Source organism: Accipiter gentilis, chromosome 8 (genome assembly GCF_929443795.1).
Source record: "Accipiter gentilis chromosome 8, bAccGen1.1, whole genome shotgun sequence".
Classification (NCBI taxonomy): domain Eukaryota; kingdom Metazoa; phylum Chordata; class Aves; order Accipitriformes; family Accipitridae; genus Astur; species Astur gentilis.
Window position 1 is genome coordinate 18,815,271 of NC_064887.1, and position 15,030 is coordinate 18,830,300.

General features: G+C 62.0%; 1 protein-coding gene across 2 annotated transcripts; it reads right to left on the reverse strand.

The window, feature by feature from the left end:
• Positions 1-6,606: 6,606 nt before the first annotated feature.
• BARHL2 (BarH like homeobox 2) lies at positions 6,607-11,367 on the reverse strand. 2 transcript variants are annotated; one of them, XM_049807861.1, is made up of 4 exons: positions 10,880-11,189; positions 10,492-10,681; positions 8,943-9,168; positions 6,607-8,465 (listed from the first exon to the last, which is right to left on the reverse strand). In XM_049807861.1, exons 1-4 carry the CDS (start codon positions 11,072-11,074, stop codon positions 8,153-8,155), a joined length of 924 nt encoding a protein of 307 aa, XP_049663818.1. In that variant the 5' UTR covers positions 11,075-11,189; the 3' UTR covers positions 6,607-8,152. The 2 variants fall into 2 exon arrangements, with proteins under 2 accessions (XP_049663818.1, XP_049663819.1); XM_049807862.1 differs by having other exon boundaries at positions 10,492-11,367.
• Between the last annotated feature and the right edge of the window lie 3,663 nt (positions 11,368-15,030).

Genomic DNA, 15,030 nt, shown 5'->3' on the forward strand with positions numbered 1-15,030 from the left:
CTCACTGATCTATTAAGCTTATGTGAGGTAATATGGGTTGGAGCTGTCAGTGCCTATACTGGGGCTCCATTGCAGACACACGCTTTGTTGCGTTTTCCCATAGACCCCTCTACACTTCTGATGAAATATTAATCCAGCCTTATTTCACAGCTTCTAAAGCAGAGAAACTACATTGTTTTAATATAGGGACAGTGATGGTACTTGAACCCACAGGATCCAGCCAAATTACTAGTGACAAATTCCCAAACCAGGCTTTTTTGACAGCCTTTATTTTCCAAGTTGCTCTGTCCTGCTTTAGAGCACTAGTTCGAGAGAGGCTGCCCATTTCTTTTGCAGTGCTGGGGTAGCAGAGGCTCTGCCACAGCATCCCAATCTTTCTATGCACTCAAGCACTGAATCATCACTTTTACCAGGCAGCCCTTAAAACTTTCAGGAATTCTTCTTGTTAGATCTTCACACAATGCGAACAAGGTATTTAAAGCTACAACATGCCTGCTAGTGTATCAGGCTATAAATCTACCAAGGAGCTACTCCATGCCCTTTTGTGTCACGGGGGACCTCTTGTGCCCCTCTGCATTGTTTTGCCACTCACATGGGCAATCCTGCATCGGGTCAGTATCCTGCTTTAAACAAACCTGTACGTATCGCAGAGGCCTTTTCATCTCCCAGAGGAGAGGGACAACCCTACAACAGGGTGTTACTCAATGGAAATAGGGTTCAAGCCCAAAATGCTGTACTTGTTCAGATGTTCAGGCACGAATACGAAAAGGAAATCTTTGTAAGGACGAAGAGGAGGCCTCAGATGTGTTCTCTGTTTCACACAATCCTGCCATCATTATTACCCCATATGCTAATGCAGAAGAGGTAGGCAATTATTCCCAAGCTTGCTTCACATTACTTGGTCTTCCTGACCTCAGATTCAAACATAATAGTGCCAGACTCCACAGAAAATATAAGGCAAAACCTCACAGACAGGCTCTCAGCAAAGGGTTGTGCTGGCTCTGGGGACAAGGTCTGGGGAGGGCACTGCAGGAGACGTGCCGGCTCAGAAAGCTCTTCGAGCCATGGGCTGTATCCTTCTGGAGGGGAAGGCGTACAAGAAGCTGCACTTCTACTGTGTGTGTTCAAACACGGAGAAGAAGCTGCTCTCTGAGAGAGAGACAACTCACTAAGTCCAGGATTTGCCAAACTGCTCTCAGCGGTGGCGTCCTGAGGTTAGTCACCTGGGGAATCCTCTTTTTTAGGACAGTATCCTGAGGGAGCAGCTCCAGTTCCTTTTCCTCGCTACATATTCATAAAGACCAGTGCAGCTGCACGATCGAATCATAAATTCTGGTAATAGGTGTTTTACCCTGACCACGTTTGAAACAAGGGACAAGACGTCAACTAAGTTGCCCACCCACCCTAGATGCCTGGACGTACCCACATGCTGCTGTGCAAAAGTCAGAGGCATCCTGCATGTTTTTAGAATGATACTGCCCATGTGGACACCTGCGCTTGTTATGGAAGGAAGCAAGAGGTATTTGTACACGCACGTCAAGCTGGAGAAAAGGCCACTTGAATTTACATGGGGTCGTAACAGTGTACAAATCACTGCATGCCTGCATCAAGGGCTAGAAGAGAGAGAGACGTTTAACAGCTGAAAACCTACCTAGAAACCATGTGCGCACCGCCTGGATCTCAATATCTCTGACAAATATTTTACATAGAAGATGTATACGCTGCACTGCCACACAGAAACGCCCGCTGCACGTATACTGCAGAAAGCGAGGATGGCAAAGAAAATATTGCTCTCATTCCACACATCTTCTTCACTGTAGATCCACTAGTTGTATTTTTGTTTGCATTCTGAAATAGCAGAAAATTTGGGGGGGGAACAAAAAGCTAAATAAATATTTAATGTATCAGCACCTGTCATATAGTTTCTGTGCACCACCACTATCGATTTCCTGGTAGTTCTCTGTCCCTACCCAACTTCATTAAAGAATAAAAGTAAAGTAATAAGTCATTTCACACTCTGTCTGACCATTATACAATAATAGCAAGAATTCATGCAAGGGTACAACATTATGCCCATCTGCAATCACAGTCTCTTTGCAAAAATCTCAATTCACACTTCACATGCAGCTAACCTTGTTACCATTCCCTTCCTAAATCCATCAGTCTTGCAGCTGCACGTCTTCACAGCCCAACATCTTAAAATTCATCACTTTGACACCCTCGCATCCCTATAGGTCAAGCTAAAGAAGCCAACCAAGAATAATTAAGGGGTACCCCAGATGTTTAGTTTACTTCTAGCCAACCTTTCCCGGAACTGGGTGCGGTTCTCTCTTCGTACGCTAAAGATCCATGTAAGGGTACGAGACGTCCAACAAATTTCAGAGCTCTCCCCCTCCACCTTTTTTTTTTTTTTTTTCTTTTTTACAAGTATAGCTCTTTGTAGTTGGAATTTGAACAAGAAGCGTGATAATGAGTAGGTTCACGGAAGGAAAGGTGTTATCTCATTAAGGTAATTACTAAGACATCCCCACCATTACCTCGGTTTGAAAATGTGGCAATTAAAGCGCCCTACGTGAGCTCCCAGAGACAAGGGAACGCGACAGCCTCGACAACTTTTGCGTGCCCGGGCCGGGAGGGAGGCAGGGAGGGAGGGGAGCGGGGCTGCCGCCCGCCCGCCCGCCCCGCCGGAGCGCCGGGCCCGCGGGACACGGCCCGGGGCAGCGCGGGGGGGAGGCCGGGAGCCGCCGCGACGGAGCCGGCGGCTGCGCCCCCGGCAGAGCGCGGCTCCCCGCCGGGGCAGGCGCGGCGGTGGCGGGGGAGCCCCGGGGGACCCGGCGCGGCCCCCATCCATCGCTGGCGGCGCAAAGCGCCTCACTCGGGTTCCTTTGAAATCCGCTAATTTTGAGGACCGGCGTTTGTGCGCTTCCATTAATAGAAGCGGCTTGTGAAAAATAGGGCATATGAATATGGAAACGGAGTTTTAATGTGATGGGCGCTCCGCCGGACCTGCTCTCCGGCTGGAAATACGCAGAGACAGGCACCGGCTGCGGCTGCCCCACGGCCCCTTCGACGGCGGGAGCAGCCCAAGGGAGGAATGAAGTTCGGGGGCTTTTTCGCGAAACGGGGGCGCGGGGGAGCGGCGCCTTTGGGGGCCGCCCGCCGGCCCCCCACCCCGTGCCCGTCCCGGGGGGTCTCCGGCCCCATCGGCTGTCCCCCGCCAGGGACCGCGGGGGTCATTTCGATGCTGTCCCCGAAACCGAGCAGGCGGCTCCGCCCGCGGGACGAGGGCGCAGGGCCGTCCCGGCAGGTCAGCTTTGCTGTGCCCCCCCTTTCCTCGCAAACAGGGCTCCACGATAAAGCGGCTACCGGGGACGCAACCCGGTGGTGTCAGCGGCGGGAGACGTGGGCTTAGCAGCAGGACGGAATAGAGGGGGTGAAAAAGCCGTGTAATTCCAACCTGAAACGGTTATTCGCCGCCCATCCCCGCCACCCCTGGCCTGGGGATATTTCTAACATTATGAAGGGGGTTACCCTTTCCACAGGTGAGCTCAGCCTGGCTGCACCCACTCCACGCCCTGGGCTGGAGCCGAGTTATTCGAGTGGGCTGCGATAAGGACTTAAGGCGACTTACAGCGTGCATTCGCACAGAAGCGTCGCGTGAATTTGGAGGCAGATAAACTCTGGAAAGGGAGGAAATAACAAAAGTTAAAAGCCACCCCGCACAAGAAACACTAAAAGCTGTAGGAGCGATAGGCAGCGCCGGAGCGCTGAGGCGACGTTACACGCGGGCTGCGTTGGTCCGTGTAAACGCAACCGGGGTAACCGGCACGGCCGGGGCCTCCGCTCGGTGCTGCTCGCTGGCTCCCAGGGGCTGAGCCGGACTCGCTCGCCCGGCTGGGAGAGCGGATTCAGCTGCCGGAGCACCCAGCTGCCACCCGGACGCCAGGGCAAGCACCCTGGGAGCGGCAAAGACAATGCTCATCCCTGACTCCCAGCCCAGGCAAGTCCCCCTTCTCACTTTCTGCTCTAATGATGGCCAAGCTAATCCCCCGGGGGGGGGGGGGGGGGGGGGTAATTAAACATGATCCTGCTGCTGCGTCCCGCGAGAGAGCCCCTCAGCCGAGAGCAGCGGAGCAGCCTACCCGCGGCTCTGCTGCCGGGGGGGCTCAGCCAGGAGCCCCAGGCTGCAACGAGCGGCCAAAGCCTGCCTGAGAGTAGCAGGAGTTCCCCGAAGGAGCCTCCCGCGTCGTGCCCACCTGCAAAACACATAGCCACGACTCGGCAGAAACAAACCACAGGGGAACCGGGGACAGGGCGACCAAAGGGGCTCCCGCGTCCCACCGCGGCCGCGCCGGTGTCAATCCGGAGCGAGACGGGCGGGAGCGAAGCAGCCCTGTCCCGCTTTCCGCCCCACCGGCTGGAGCGGGGGTAATACCCAAACACCGGGGGGACACAAAGCCCTCGGGACGCACCCCCCGCTCCGTGCTCTCAGGGCCGGGCCCGGGCTGCTAAGGGCCCGACCCAGGACTGGGGCTTCCTCCCGGGCGGTGGGTGGCGGAGAGACGAGCCAGGCGGTGCTTCGGCCGCGGGAGCCCCTCTCAGCCTCCTCCCGTCTTCATCACCGCCTGCCGGCAAGCGCCGGCGAAGGGAGGCCGCGAACGTCCCCGCGGACGAAAGGCTCCCCTCGCTCCCCGGCCGAGCCCTGCCTCCCGGAGCCCCGGGCTGCGCTGTCCCGCCCGGAGCAAGGCGGGGAGCTCGGGCGGGGGCGGGACGCGGCGGTCCCGGCGCAGCGGGTGCGGGGTGCCGGGGGTCCCGGGGGTCCCGGGCCGGGCCGGGCCGGGCCGGGCCGGGCCAGCCGGCGCCGCCGGAGCTGTCCGTGGTGCTGAGGGCGGGCGGGGCCGCAGCCGCCCGGCTGGACGCACGCGTCCCCCGGCGCTGGGGGGGGGGGGGGGGGGGGGGTGCTCCTTGCGGGCCGTTGCCTGGTGCGAGGAGAGAGCAAACAGCCCCAGCTACCCCGCGGGCTACCGCGTCCCCTCGCTTAGACGCCGCTCCTCTACAGCCTCACGGTTTGTTTCCACGCTCAGCGCAGCAACAGCCAGGTCTTCTCCGGCGGGTGCCGGTATTTCCCGTGGTTTAAGGCTGAGAGCGCCCGTTCATCTGGCAACAGATGGGTTTGGTTATTTGTTCACATCCACCTCCAGGGCCGAGAGCACGTCCTGGCCCGGGCGAGGGCGGAGGCTGGAGAGGGACCGGGACTGTAGGAATTCAGCAGCTCGGCACCAAGCCTGGGGGCGGCCGCGGCGAGAACAGCCGTCTGGGGGAGGACAGGGGACACAGCCCGAACGGCGCGGCCGGGAAACGGCGGCGAACGGCGAGCGGTGCCCGGTCCTGCGCCGTGCCCCGCGCTGGGCCAGGCGGCGGGGAGGCGACCCCGGGCAGCCCGGCCCGTCTCCCGGCTCTTTGTCCTGCCGCAGCGCGCTGAAATGCGTGCCCCTGTGCCGGGGTTTTTTTAAACAAGCAACGGAGCCCTTTCCTGCGAGGGTGAGCCGGCCGGTCAGCCCCAGGGGCAGCCTGTCCCCGCGTCGGCTCTTCCCCGTGCAAACGGGGAGCGGGACGAAGGAAGGAGGGCTTACGTTTCCAGCCCCGCTTGCCAAATGGGGAAAGGGGGAGTGAAAGGGAGCGGTTCCTGCACCAGACCTCCTCCCGCTCACACGCACTTTCCAGATGGGTCTAGAAATACCTTTCAGGGGAGGTCGCGGTTCCTCGCCCCCCTGCCCCGGCAGACCCTGCTTTAGACACCGGCCGACGTGGCACCGGCAAGACCCCAGCCCGGCCGCGCTCCCCTCTGCTCGCTCGCTCTCCTGCCTGCACGCCCCTGCCCGCCGCGGTCCCAAAGGCCCGGGAGCCCCCTGCCCCTGCCCAGGCGGGCCCTGCTCGGGAGGGGAGAGCTGAGGGACACTCATCTATTTCGCATGAACTTTCCTTCCTTACTCTCGCTACTTTTCAGCGAGTTTGTGCAGTCAAAACCGAGCCCCGATTTAGCCATCGGGAAGAACAACGAGCTGGGACCAGCTTTTCCCGCTGGGTCGCCTCCTTTGGGGAGAAAATGGCCCAGAATCCTTTGTTTAGACTCAGGAAAGGGCCTTAACCGAGCCTAAATTTCCTACCTCCTTCCCCAGCCCGGATAGGATGCGTTTCCCCGGAAAACCTCGGCGGCGAGGCGAGGCGGGGCGGGCGGCTCTGGCCACTCGGGGCCCCGCTCCAGGGCCGTTCCTGCCGGGGGTAATTTGGGGGCCACGGCGGAGGCGCGAGGGAATAGACAGCGACCGCCGCAACACGGGCAGAAAACGAGGTGGGCGTTCCCGACCCGGTCCCCTTTTGTTAGATCAAGGCAGAGGTCAATATGGTTTTAACGCGAATTTATTAGCAGAGAAATCAGCAAGCCGCTCGCTAATTAGCAAAGCCCAAATAAACGTGCCCGGAGGGTTCTCTTTTTCTTTTTTTTTCGGGTTTGGGTTTTTGGGGGTTTTTTCCTTCTATCTCAAAAGAAAGGAACCCACGAGCAAAAACAGAGAGGGGGGAAAAAAAAAAAAAAAAAAAAAAAAAAAAAAAGAAGAAGAAAGCCAAACCCTCAGAGGAGAGGATGATACTGGACTTTATGAATGTTTTATAGGTAATTGCTGTATAACTTTCTAATTTCGCAGGGGGGTGCTCACCTCCAAAGGCTGGGGCCAAAGCAGTCCCCGGAGCCCAGTGGAGGGTCACAGCCCCCAGCCCCGACCCGCGCCCCCTCTGCCCCCGCGGGACCCGGCGGCCGGGGGAAGAGAGGCTCTTGGGAGGGAAGCTGCCTGCCAGGGGAAGGGGGCGGGGGGCAGCAACAAAAATCAAAGGCCAGCGGGGCTCGGGGGCTGCGTGTCTGCCGAGACCCCCCTTCTCTCCGTGTCTCTTTCCCCCTCGTTACTCATCCCGACCGCCGGCGGTCGCTGCTGGCCCCGGCTTGGTGCGGAGACAGCTGCCCGGCCGGGGTCGTCGTCCCCAAGGCCGGCACGGCCCCGCCGCGCCCGCCCCCGGGGACGGGAGCAGAGCCGAGCCGAGCCGGGCCGCCCGCCGCGCCGCAGCCCCTGCCTGCCGCCTTCCCGGGAAACCTACCGCCACCCTGCCCAGGTGCTTAAAATAACGGCGAGGGGCACGGCACCTGCGCGGGGATTTGTTTTCCCTTTAAAATACAGACAGGGAAAAATAGCGCCGGTTGTGAAACAACGAGCCTAAGATTAAAAATAAAATAAAATATGAAAAAAAAAAAAAAGGAAAAAGAAAAAGTGGCATTTGCCTTTTCTACTCCGAATTTCTTGCATTCTCGTCACGGGGAAAATTAGCTACCTTGAATTTCCACGTTTGTTAAAAAAAGATAAAGTTTATTTCTTTTCGTTGTTGGTGTTTTTTTTCCCTGTAATTTTTCAGTCACAAAAAAATCTATATTTTGTCATCTAAGCATTTATTTTACTGAATCCAAAAAGACATGAAAAGGGAGAGGGGAGAATCACGTTCGTTCGTTTTAAACTAACGTATAGAAGTGAAATTTTTTTTTTCCTTTTTTTGGACGACATATAATAAATATGATATAGCACTCAGCACTCGGTCTGTACAATTCTGTTCGCATTAGGGAGCATGCCACTTTTCAATAAGAAAAAAAAAAAAGGTCATGAGAAAAATCAGTGCAAAGTTCTCCGTTCCCCCGGTCTTCTCTGCCGGGCGGGGGTCGAGGCGCTCTCATTCCCTCCGTCCTCCGCAGCCGTTAGTCTCTCCGGCGGGCTCGGGCTCCCTTTCCCTCTCCTCCTCCTCCTCCTCCTCCTCCTCCCCCTCCGTCCCTCTCTCTCTCCGAGCTCCAAGTCCTGCCTCGCAGGAGCCGAGGTCGGCGGGTCGCCCCGCGGCTCTGCCCGCCTTCCCCCGCGTGTGGTCGTTTCACTTACGGGCTCGGCTCTGGGTTCACGGTTCAAGAGTCCCTGCTCTGACTGATCGCCTCCCTCGGTGGCCGGTGGCTGCCTGCAGAAGCTCCTGCCCCTCGGCTTCCCCTCGCTTCCTCCTCTGCGGTGCTGGGGCTTGTTTGGGGACGGGGAGGGGAAGGGCTCGTTGCGGGGACCGCGGTGCCGCTTCACCGGGGGTGCGGGGTGCCGGGCATGGGGTTGGCCAGGGGATTGAGGGCCGGCTGCCCGCCGGGCCCCAGCCCGTGGATCAGCACCCGCGGCACCAGCGGCCGCTGGAGCTGGGGGTGCGGCGCGGGGGGAGTCCGGTACATGCTGCTGTACATGGCCGCGGCCGCCGCGGCCGCCGTCGTGCTGTCCATGCTGCCCAGCAGGCTGGGGTGGTAGAAATAGGGCGAGGGGAACATCCTCTGCAGGGCCGAGTAGTTCCCGGCCTCGGCCAGCAGCTCCAGGCCCACCGCCGTCTGCCGCTTCCACTTCGTCCTGCCGGGGGGAACAAGAGGCGGCTGCAGGGCGGGCGCCGCGACGGGGCACCCGGCCCGGCTCCGCGGGGCTCCGCGGGCGGCGAGCCCCCTCCCGTCCCCGGCACGGCCCCGCGCCACCGGCGCCCCGGCCCTGCGGGCCCGCGCACGGCGCGACCCCCAGGCCGGGCCCGGCTCCCCCCGGCCCCCCGACCCATGCGCGCGGCGACTCCGGCCAAATTTAATAACCACGGCGCACGGTGAGACCGCAGCGCGCTGACACTAATGGTTTGCGACAGAATTAGGGTGGCTGCAGCCGTACGTAATGAGACAGAAAATTACGGCAGCGGTGACAGGGGCCGGACCCCCCAGCCCGCCGCCCGGGAGGGCGCGGGGCAGCCGCCGGGCGCTCCCCGCCTCGCCCCGGGCGCCCGCCCGCCCCCCTCCGCCGGCTCTCCGGGGAGCCCCCGGGCCGCCGCCCCGCCGGGAGCCACCTTACCTCCGGTTCTGGTACCAGGTTTTCACCTGCGTGTCGGTGAGGTTGAGGGCGGCGGCCAGGTCCATACGGTCCTGCACGCTCAGGTACTTCTGCCGCTCGAAGCTGCGCTCCAGCTGGTTGAGCTGGTGGTCGGAGAAGGCGGTCCGCGCCTTCCGCGGCTTCTTGGCCCGCACCGGCGGGCTGTCCCGGCTGCTGCTGATCTCCCGGTCGCCCTCCTCCTTTGTCCCTGCGAGCGAGCCGAGGCGCGGTGAGGGCCGGCGGGACACCGGCTCGCCGCCCGCCCCGCCGCGGTTACCGGGCCCCGCCGCCCCCTCCCCGGGGCGCCCCTCCGGGGCATGGGGGGGGGCGGCCAGATACGGCGGGGGGCGGCGGCGGCGAGCCCGTCCCGGGGACGGCGGGATTTCCACTCTCCGCTTGCCGGCTACAGGGCTTTCGTTATCTCCTCGCCCTCTCCCCCCCGGCCCGAAACCCCGGGAAATCGGTACGTCAATCCGGCTCCGCTCGGGCCCGGGTTTGTGGCGCTCCTTGATCTTCCCCGCAGGAAGAACAATAATCTCCCTAATTGACCCACTGGGGAGGTCGGTGCGCGCAAAAATGGCCAGACCAGACTGTACATCTGGTTTGGGCACTCTTATGCTAATGCTAAAAGAGCCAAATGAGCGGCACACCCGGGCGTCTCGCTGCTCTTCAGCCTGGCGAAAATACCTCAGTGGGGCAAAATTAGAAAAACGCGTCCTGTCGCCTCTCGGCTGAACTGGGCTGCCTGCGAGGGAGGGCAGCTCCGCCGGCACCGCAGGGAATATAGCCCCTCTCCCTGCCTCGCCTTTGCTCACTCTTCTCCTTCCTTCCCCTTCCTTTCCCCACGCACACATCGCTGTTTTAATTTACGAACCCCGCACGCCGGGGGCTTCCCCGTCAGCACGAAATCCGTAATTTAAAAGCAAGAATAAAAGGCGGAGAAATAACCTTCCTAGCCCGGCGCGGAGAGAACCCGGGTGTTTTGCAAAACGCACAAAGCCCTCCAACCTTCTGCTGCCTATCGCGGTGATTGGTTTGGGGTTTTTTTTTTATTGCTTTATTTTTAATTAAAAGTTCTTTCGTTTACTTGGAATTGGCTGTCGGGGAAGTGGGATTTTTTCCCTTATTTTGATTTTAGATCGAATGAGCAAAAATGAAAAGGCTGAAGGCAGTAAGTGCGGCTGAGCCGCCGGTTCTTAGAAAGCCGGAGAATCGTTTATGCGCCTTTGCATTAAAAATAAATACATTCTGGTTTCCAGCGCGATCCCACTGCTCCGGCTATTTCCTTAAAACCAGGGAAGTTAAATAAAAAAAGAGGAGGAAAGGCCGACAGAGAGGGGGGGAAAGCGCTCTCATTTCCTACCGATCTTTTAAACCCGCGATAGCGAGGACCACCGACAAGCCCCGGCAGAGCGGAGCGCTCCGACCGCAGACTTCCCCCCGATTTTCGTTTCACCGCCGCGGCCGAGCGCCGCGGCCCCGGTTTTCACGGCGGCCGAGGCGGTGCGGGGCCGGGCCGGGCCGTACTCACCGTGGCATTTGATGTCGCCCTGCGTGTCGTCGCGCTTGTCGAGCTTGGCTTTGCCGTCCTCCTGCTCGAGTTTGGGCCTGAAGCTCTCCGGGGCCGCGCTGCCCTCCTGCTTGGGGGTGTGATGGGGAGAGGGGACGCTGGTACTGTAAGGTGCACACGCCGCCAGCGGTTTGCTGTCGCCCAAAATGTCCTTAATTAAAAAAGAAGAGGTGGAAGTCCTGGGGCCGGAGCTGGCCGAGCCCAGCTGGGGCGGCGGCGGCTGCGGGGGCGACGGCTGCAAACTCGGCGGCGGCGGCGGCGGGTGCGGGCCGAGGTGGAGGTGGTGCGGCGGCGGCGGCGGGAGGCTCTCCGCCACCCCCAGGTGCGGCTCGGGGTGCTCCATGCTCACCGAGATGGGCGACGAGGGCGCCGTCCCCACCGTGTCGATCTCCGAGCAGGGGGACGGCGTGGCCTGGCTCCGAAAATCCGCCGGCCGGCCGTCGCCGTGGGGGCGAAAGTCTCCGTTCATGACTCCGGGGCTGCCGGTGCTGCCGCCCGACAGGATCGTGTCTATCCCGAAGCTGGACCCGCTCGGCCCCTCCATAGCGGACCGCTTAGCGCCGCGCCCGCATCCCCGCGGGCGGCCGCGGGGGTCGCGCCGGGGGTGGAGGGGAAGGGGGGAGGGGGTGGAGGGGGGGAAGCGGGTTACCCCAACCCGCGCACCGGCGGCGCGGGCGCCACTAACGCGGGGCCCCCGCCGAGCACCGCATCGCCGCCGGGCCGCCTCTCCGCTGCCCAACTTTGTTGCGGGAAGTTGCGGGCGCGGAGCGGAGCGGGGCGGACACCGGCCACTGCGGCGCGCCCGCCCGTGCCCACCGAGCTCCTCTCGGCGGCGGCGACTCCCCCCGTGACGTCACGGCCGCCGCGTCCCCCCCCGTCCCCCCCCGCCGTTTATTATAAACCCGGGCTTTTGCCGCCGCCGCTGCCCGCCCCCATTGGCGGAAGGCCGAGCGGGAGCTGACGCAGTGCGGGCCGCAGCCAATCAGCGGCGGCGGGGACGGGCGCGGGAAGGGGGGGGGGGCGCGCCTCCGTCGCGCCCCCCCCCCCCCTTCCCGCGCCCGTCTCCGCCGCCGCCGCCCCGTCGGGCGCCGGTTCCCCGTCCGCCGGATCGGATCCCCCGGAGAGCATCATCCGGTGTTCCCGGGACGGTTCCCTGGTTGAATGTCAGAGTAATGGGAAGTGCCAGTGACAAGACGTCGTATTAATCCTGATGAAGTGGCGTGTCAGCCTAATTAGCGGAGTAATTATAAAGGTGATAATGAATGATTTAGAGTTCCCCGAGTCATATTTTAGTACGAATTACCATTTCCAGGCCCCTACCAAGCCCACCCCGACGTCTCCCCTCCCGGCCTCCAGCGGCCCCGGGACCCGACCAGCCCCGCAAACAGCAGCCGCGGCGCCGGATCTCGGGGTCGCGGGGGGACGGGGCGGAGCAGTGGGGCCGCAGGGCAGGATTAGGGCAGGACGAGCTCAAGGGACATTTTTCGGGGGCTGGCGTTCAACCACGGCACTAGGCGATGCCTTAGGCGTGGGGCCGCTGGCACACCGGGCCCGCCCTCAACGGCTGCCCCCGTGATGGCAGACGGCCGCCGGCCTGGGGCGAGGAACGAGGGTCCCTTCTCGCCCCCTCCTCGTCCTGCCTGCCTCGTACCGGGAGTGCCCCGCCCGGCCCTGCGCAGAGCTGCGCGGGTGCGCCCCACCCCGTGTCCCCCGCCCGCGGCTCGTTTCCCGGGGAAACCGTCCCGCTCAGAGCTGTGGTGGGGTGCGGGGAGGGCATGGGGAGCAGAGGGGGCGCCGGGGGCCGCGGCGAGCCGGTAACTCGTTGCGGGCGGTTGGGCCCGACGTGAGACGCCGCAGCCCCGGGGCAGCGGTGCGGGGTGAGCAGCCGGCGCCCCGACAGGAGAGGTGCCGAGGGGGAGAGCGCCGCGGCCTTCGGCCTCGCTTCCGACGGCTTGGGGCCGGCCTTCCCTCGTGGGGGGAGCCGAGGAGCTTCTGGGCCCTCGCTGCTTAAAACCGCCGGGCCTTCCCTGGCATTCACCGGCGTCACACCCGAAGCGCACCGGCCCTCGCCGGGCGCCGCGGCGGGGCAGGTCCCGGCCCCACTCCCGCACGTCGGAAGAAGATTTTCGACGGCGGGAAACCCTGCCCACGGGCTGCTACCGAGCATCCCCCGCTCCGCCCCGACGGCCCCGCATCGCCGCCCCGCGAGCAGCCGGGGGGCAGCCCGGCGTACGGTTTGCCCCGGGGCTTTAGGCGCCAGTGCTGCGCCCGGAGGCCGGTGAGGGAGCGGAGGCGGCGGGCCCGGAAGAGGTGCAGGGCCGCCCGTGTCCGCTGGGCGGCGGTGGCGGCCGCCCCCATTGTCCCCGACGGGCGCCCGGCGCGGACGGGGCCGGCGGCGGCGCGGAGGCCCCGGTGCGAGCGGGGTTGGCGGCACGGCGGGGTGACCACCTGCCAGCACGTCCCTACAGATCGGGGCGCTTGAAGGAACAAGGAGAGGAAACGGGGACAGAAGAAGAAGGGGGGAAACTGAGGAGCAAACCGAAGGAACGGGAGAAAGGGAAAAAATGCTTAGATACCTGCAAACGCACAGGCAGGTTTCCTGCAGCAGGGAAGCAGCCCGCGGCGGCCGTATTTATCCTGCCGTCTCGGTTCGCAATCTACAAAAAGTATGTCCTAATTATCCCTAGGGGAATGCGGGATCCGGGGTAATATGTTACACCAGCATAATCCCTTAACTCACAATACACTTCCCCATCCCGGGATCGGGATTTAGGGCTTAAAGTCATGTTCCTGAAGAGTGAACACCTTTCATTTCCTTCCTCCTATTTTTTAATCCTCGACTCCATTGTGCAGAAATATTCTGGGGGAAAGCGGCGGCGAGGCCCGGCCGGGGCAGGAGCTCCGCTCCCGGCCGGGCCTCGCCGCCGCCCGCAGCGCCGACAGCCTCGGCCTCTCCCGCTCCACCGGCGGGAGCAGCGCACGCAAAAGGCCTTGCACCTCCTACGGGCACGGTCCGCGGGCGCGGAGGGCAGCGGGACTCCCCTTGCACTTGTTGAGGCCGCGGCTGGATGCGGGACAGCTGCAGCGCCGTGTCACCGCAGCGCCTGGCTGGGTGACCCCCCTTTCCCATCTCATCCCTCCCGTCTGACTGCGGGCAAAGCCACGGAGCTTCCCCCCCCCCCCCCCCAACAATAAATCAGCAATAGCCGAATCAAAGCGATGAGCGAAGGTGCCACTCAGAGGAGTCGGACGGGCCCCCGCTCGTTAATTAGCAGGCAGCTAATTAGAGCGGCACTTTGAGCGCTAATCAATGGCCGGCTGGGGGCAGCGAGCGGCCGGGCCGGGGCATCATGCGCCGGGCCCGGGGGTGCCGGCTCGCCAGCCGGTCCCTGCCCGGGGGAGCGGCCCCGGCCGAGGCACCACGGACGGGACCCGAGCTCCGGCCAGCGGGCTCCGGCCCCAGGGAGCCGGGAAGGGGCTGGTACGGAGCTACAACTGCCGCCTCGGCCCCCGACGGGAAGCCCCCGCCCCACCGAGGGGGACCCCGAGGAGCGGGGTGCGGGGCTCCGGGGGTCCCTCCGCAAAGCAGTCGGGGCGGGCAGGGCGCGGCATCCCGGCCCCGGGATGGGTTTCTCCCCACTCGGATTTTGGTGCGCGGTCGTGTTGGCTCAGTGGCAGCCTCGCAGCTCGGAGCGAGGGGGGGGCGGAGGGGGCCGGGAGGGGCCGAGCCCGTTGTACTGTGAAATTTAACAGTCTGAACATCCCTTTATTAAAAGCTGCTGCTTGACATTTACACTGTGCCAACAGACTCGCCGTCTAATCCAGGCGAAGATATATTGTACCTCGGAGTAATTGGGGCCGTTGCAAGAGACGCTACAGAACGTTTCCCAGCGGGAACAAAACGGCGCGGAGCGGCGCGGAGCCGGGCGCGGAGCCGGGCGCGACCACGGCCCGCTCGTCCCCGACCAGCCCCGCCGCGCCCGGGCGGCGGCTCTTCGCTGCCCTCCGCCTTTCCCTCCTTAAGGAGAGGAAAAAAAAAAAAAAAAAAAGGGGGAAAAAAAAAGACACACACACAAGAAAAAAGGGGGCGAAGAAAGTTAACTTTCTGCTCCAAAAAAATTAATCTCAACGTTTAGCGCTACTGTTTTTCTTTTGTCAAATGTTTCTCCCGATGCAGGCTGAGGACATGATCAGAAATGCTCGGGGAGCAGAAAGCACATTGATTTCAGCTTGTTCTGTCCGCAGACAGGCCCTGACAAGGTTGTTAGAACAGTTGGGGAGGTCTCTACAATCACTTAATTACCAAAGCTGTCACTCAGGCGGGACGGGACTGGCCGCTCATGTGGCTGCGAGGAGCATTCCACTACTGGGTTTCCTCCTTGATGGATCTGTGCTGATGGCATTGCAAAATAATTATAGTGAATTTTCTGATGTGTGATTTTATACCAAGTTCATGCTTCAGAAAGGTAATCGGAAGGATGAGAAGGGTCAGTGCCATTT

Excerpts from the sequence above, each read along its gene's own strand:
- BARHL2 (XM_049807862.1), bottom strand. The coding sequence starts at position 11,074 with ATGGAGGGGCCGAGCGGGTCCAGCTTCGGGATAGACACGATCCTGTCG. Across the intron at positions 9,169-10,491 it reads GGGCGACATCAAATGCCACG|GGACAAAGGAGGAGGGCGAC; the intron begins GTGAGTACGGCC and ends GCTCGCTCGCAG. Across the intron at positions 8,466-8,942 it reads ACCTGGTACCAGAACCGGAG|GACGAAGTGGAAGCGGCAGA; the intron begins GTAAGGTGGCTC and ends TCCCCCCGGCAG.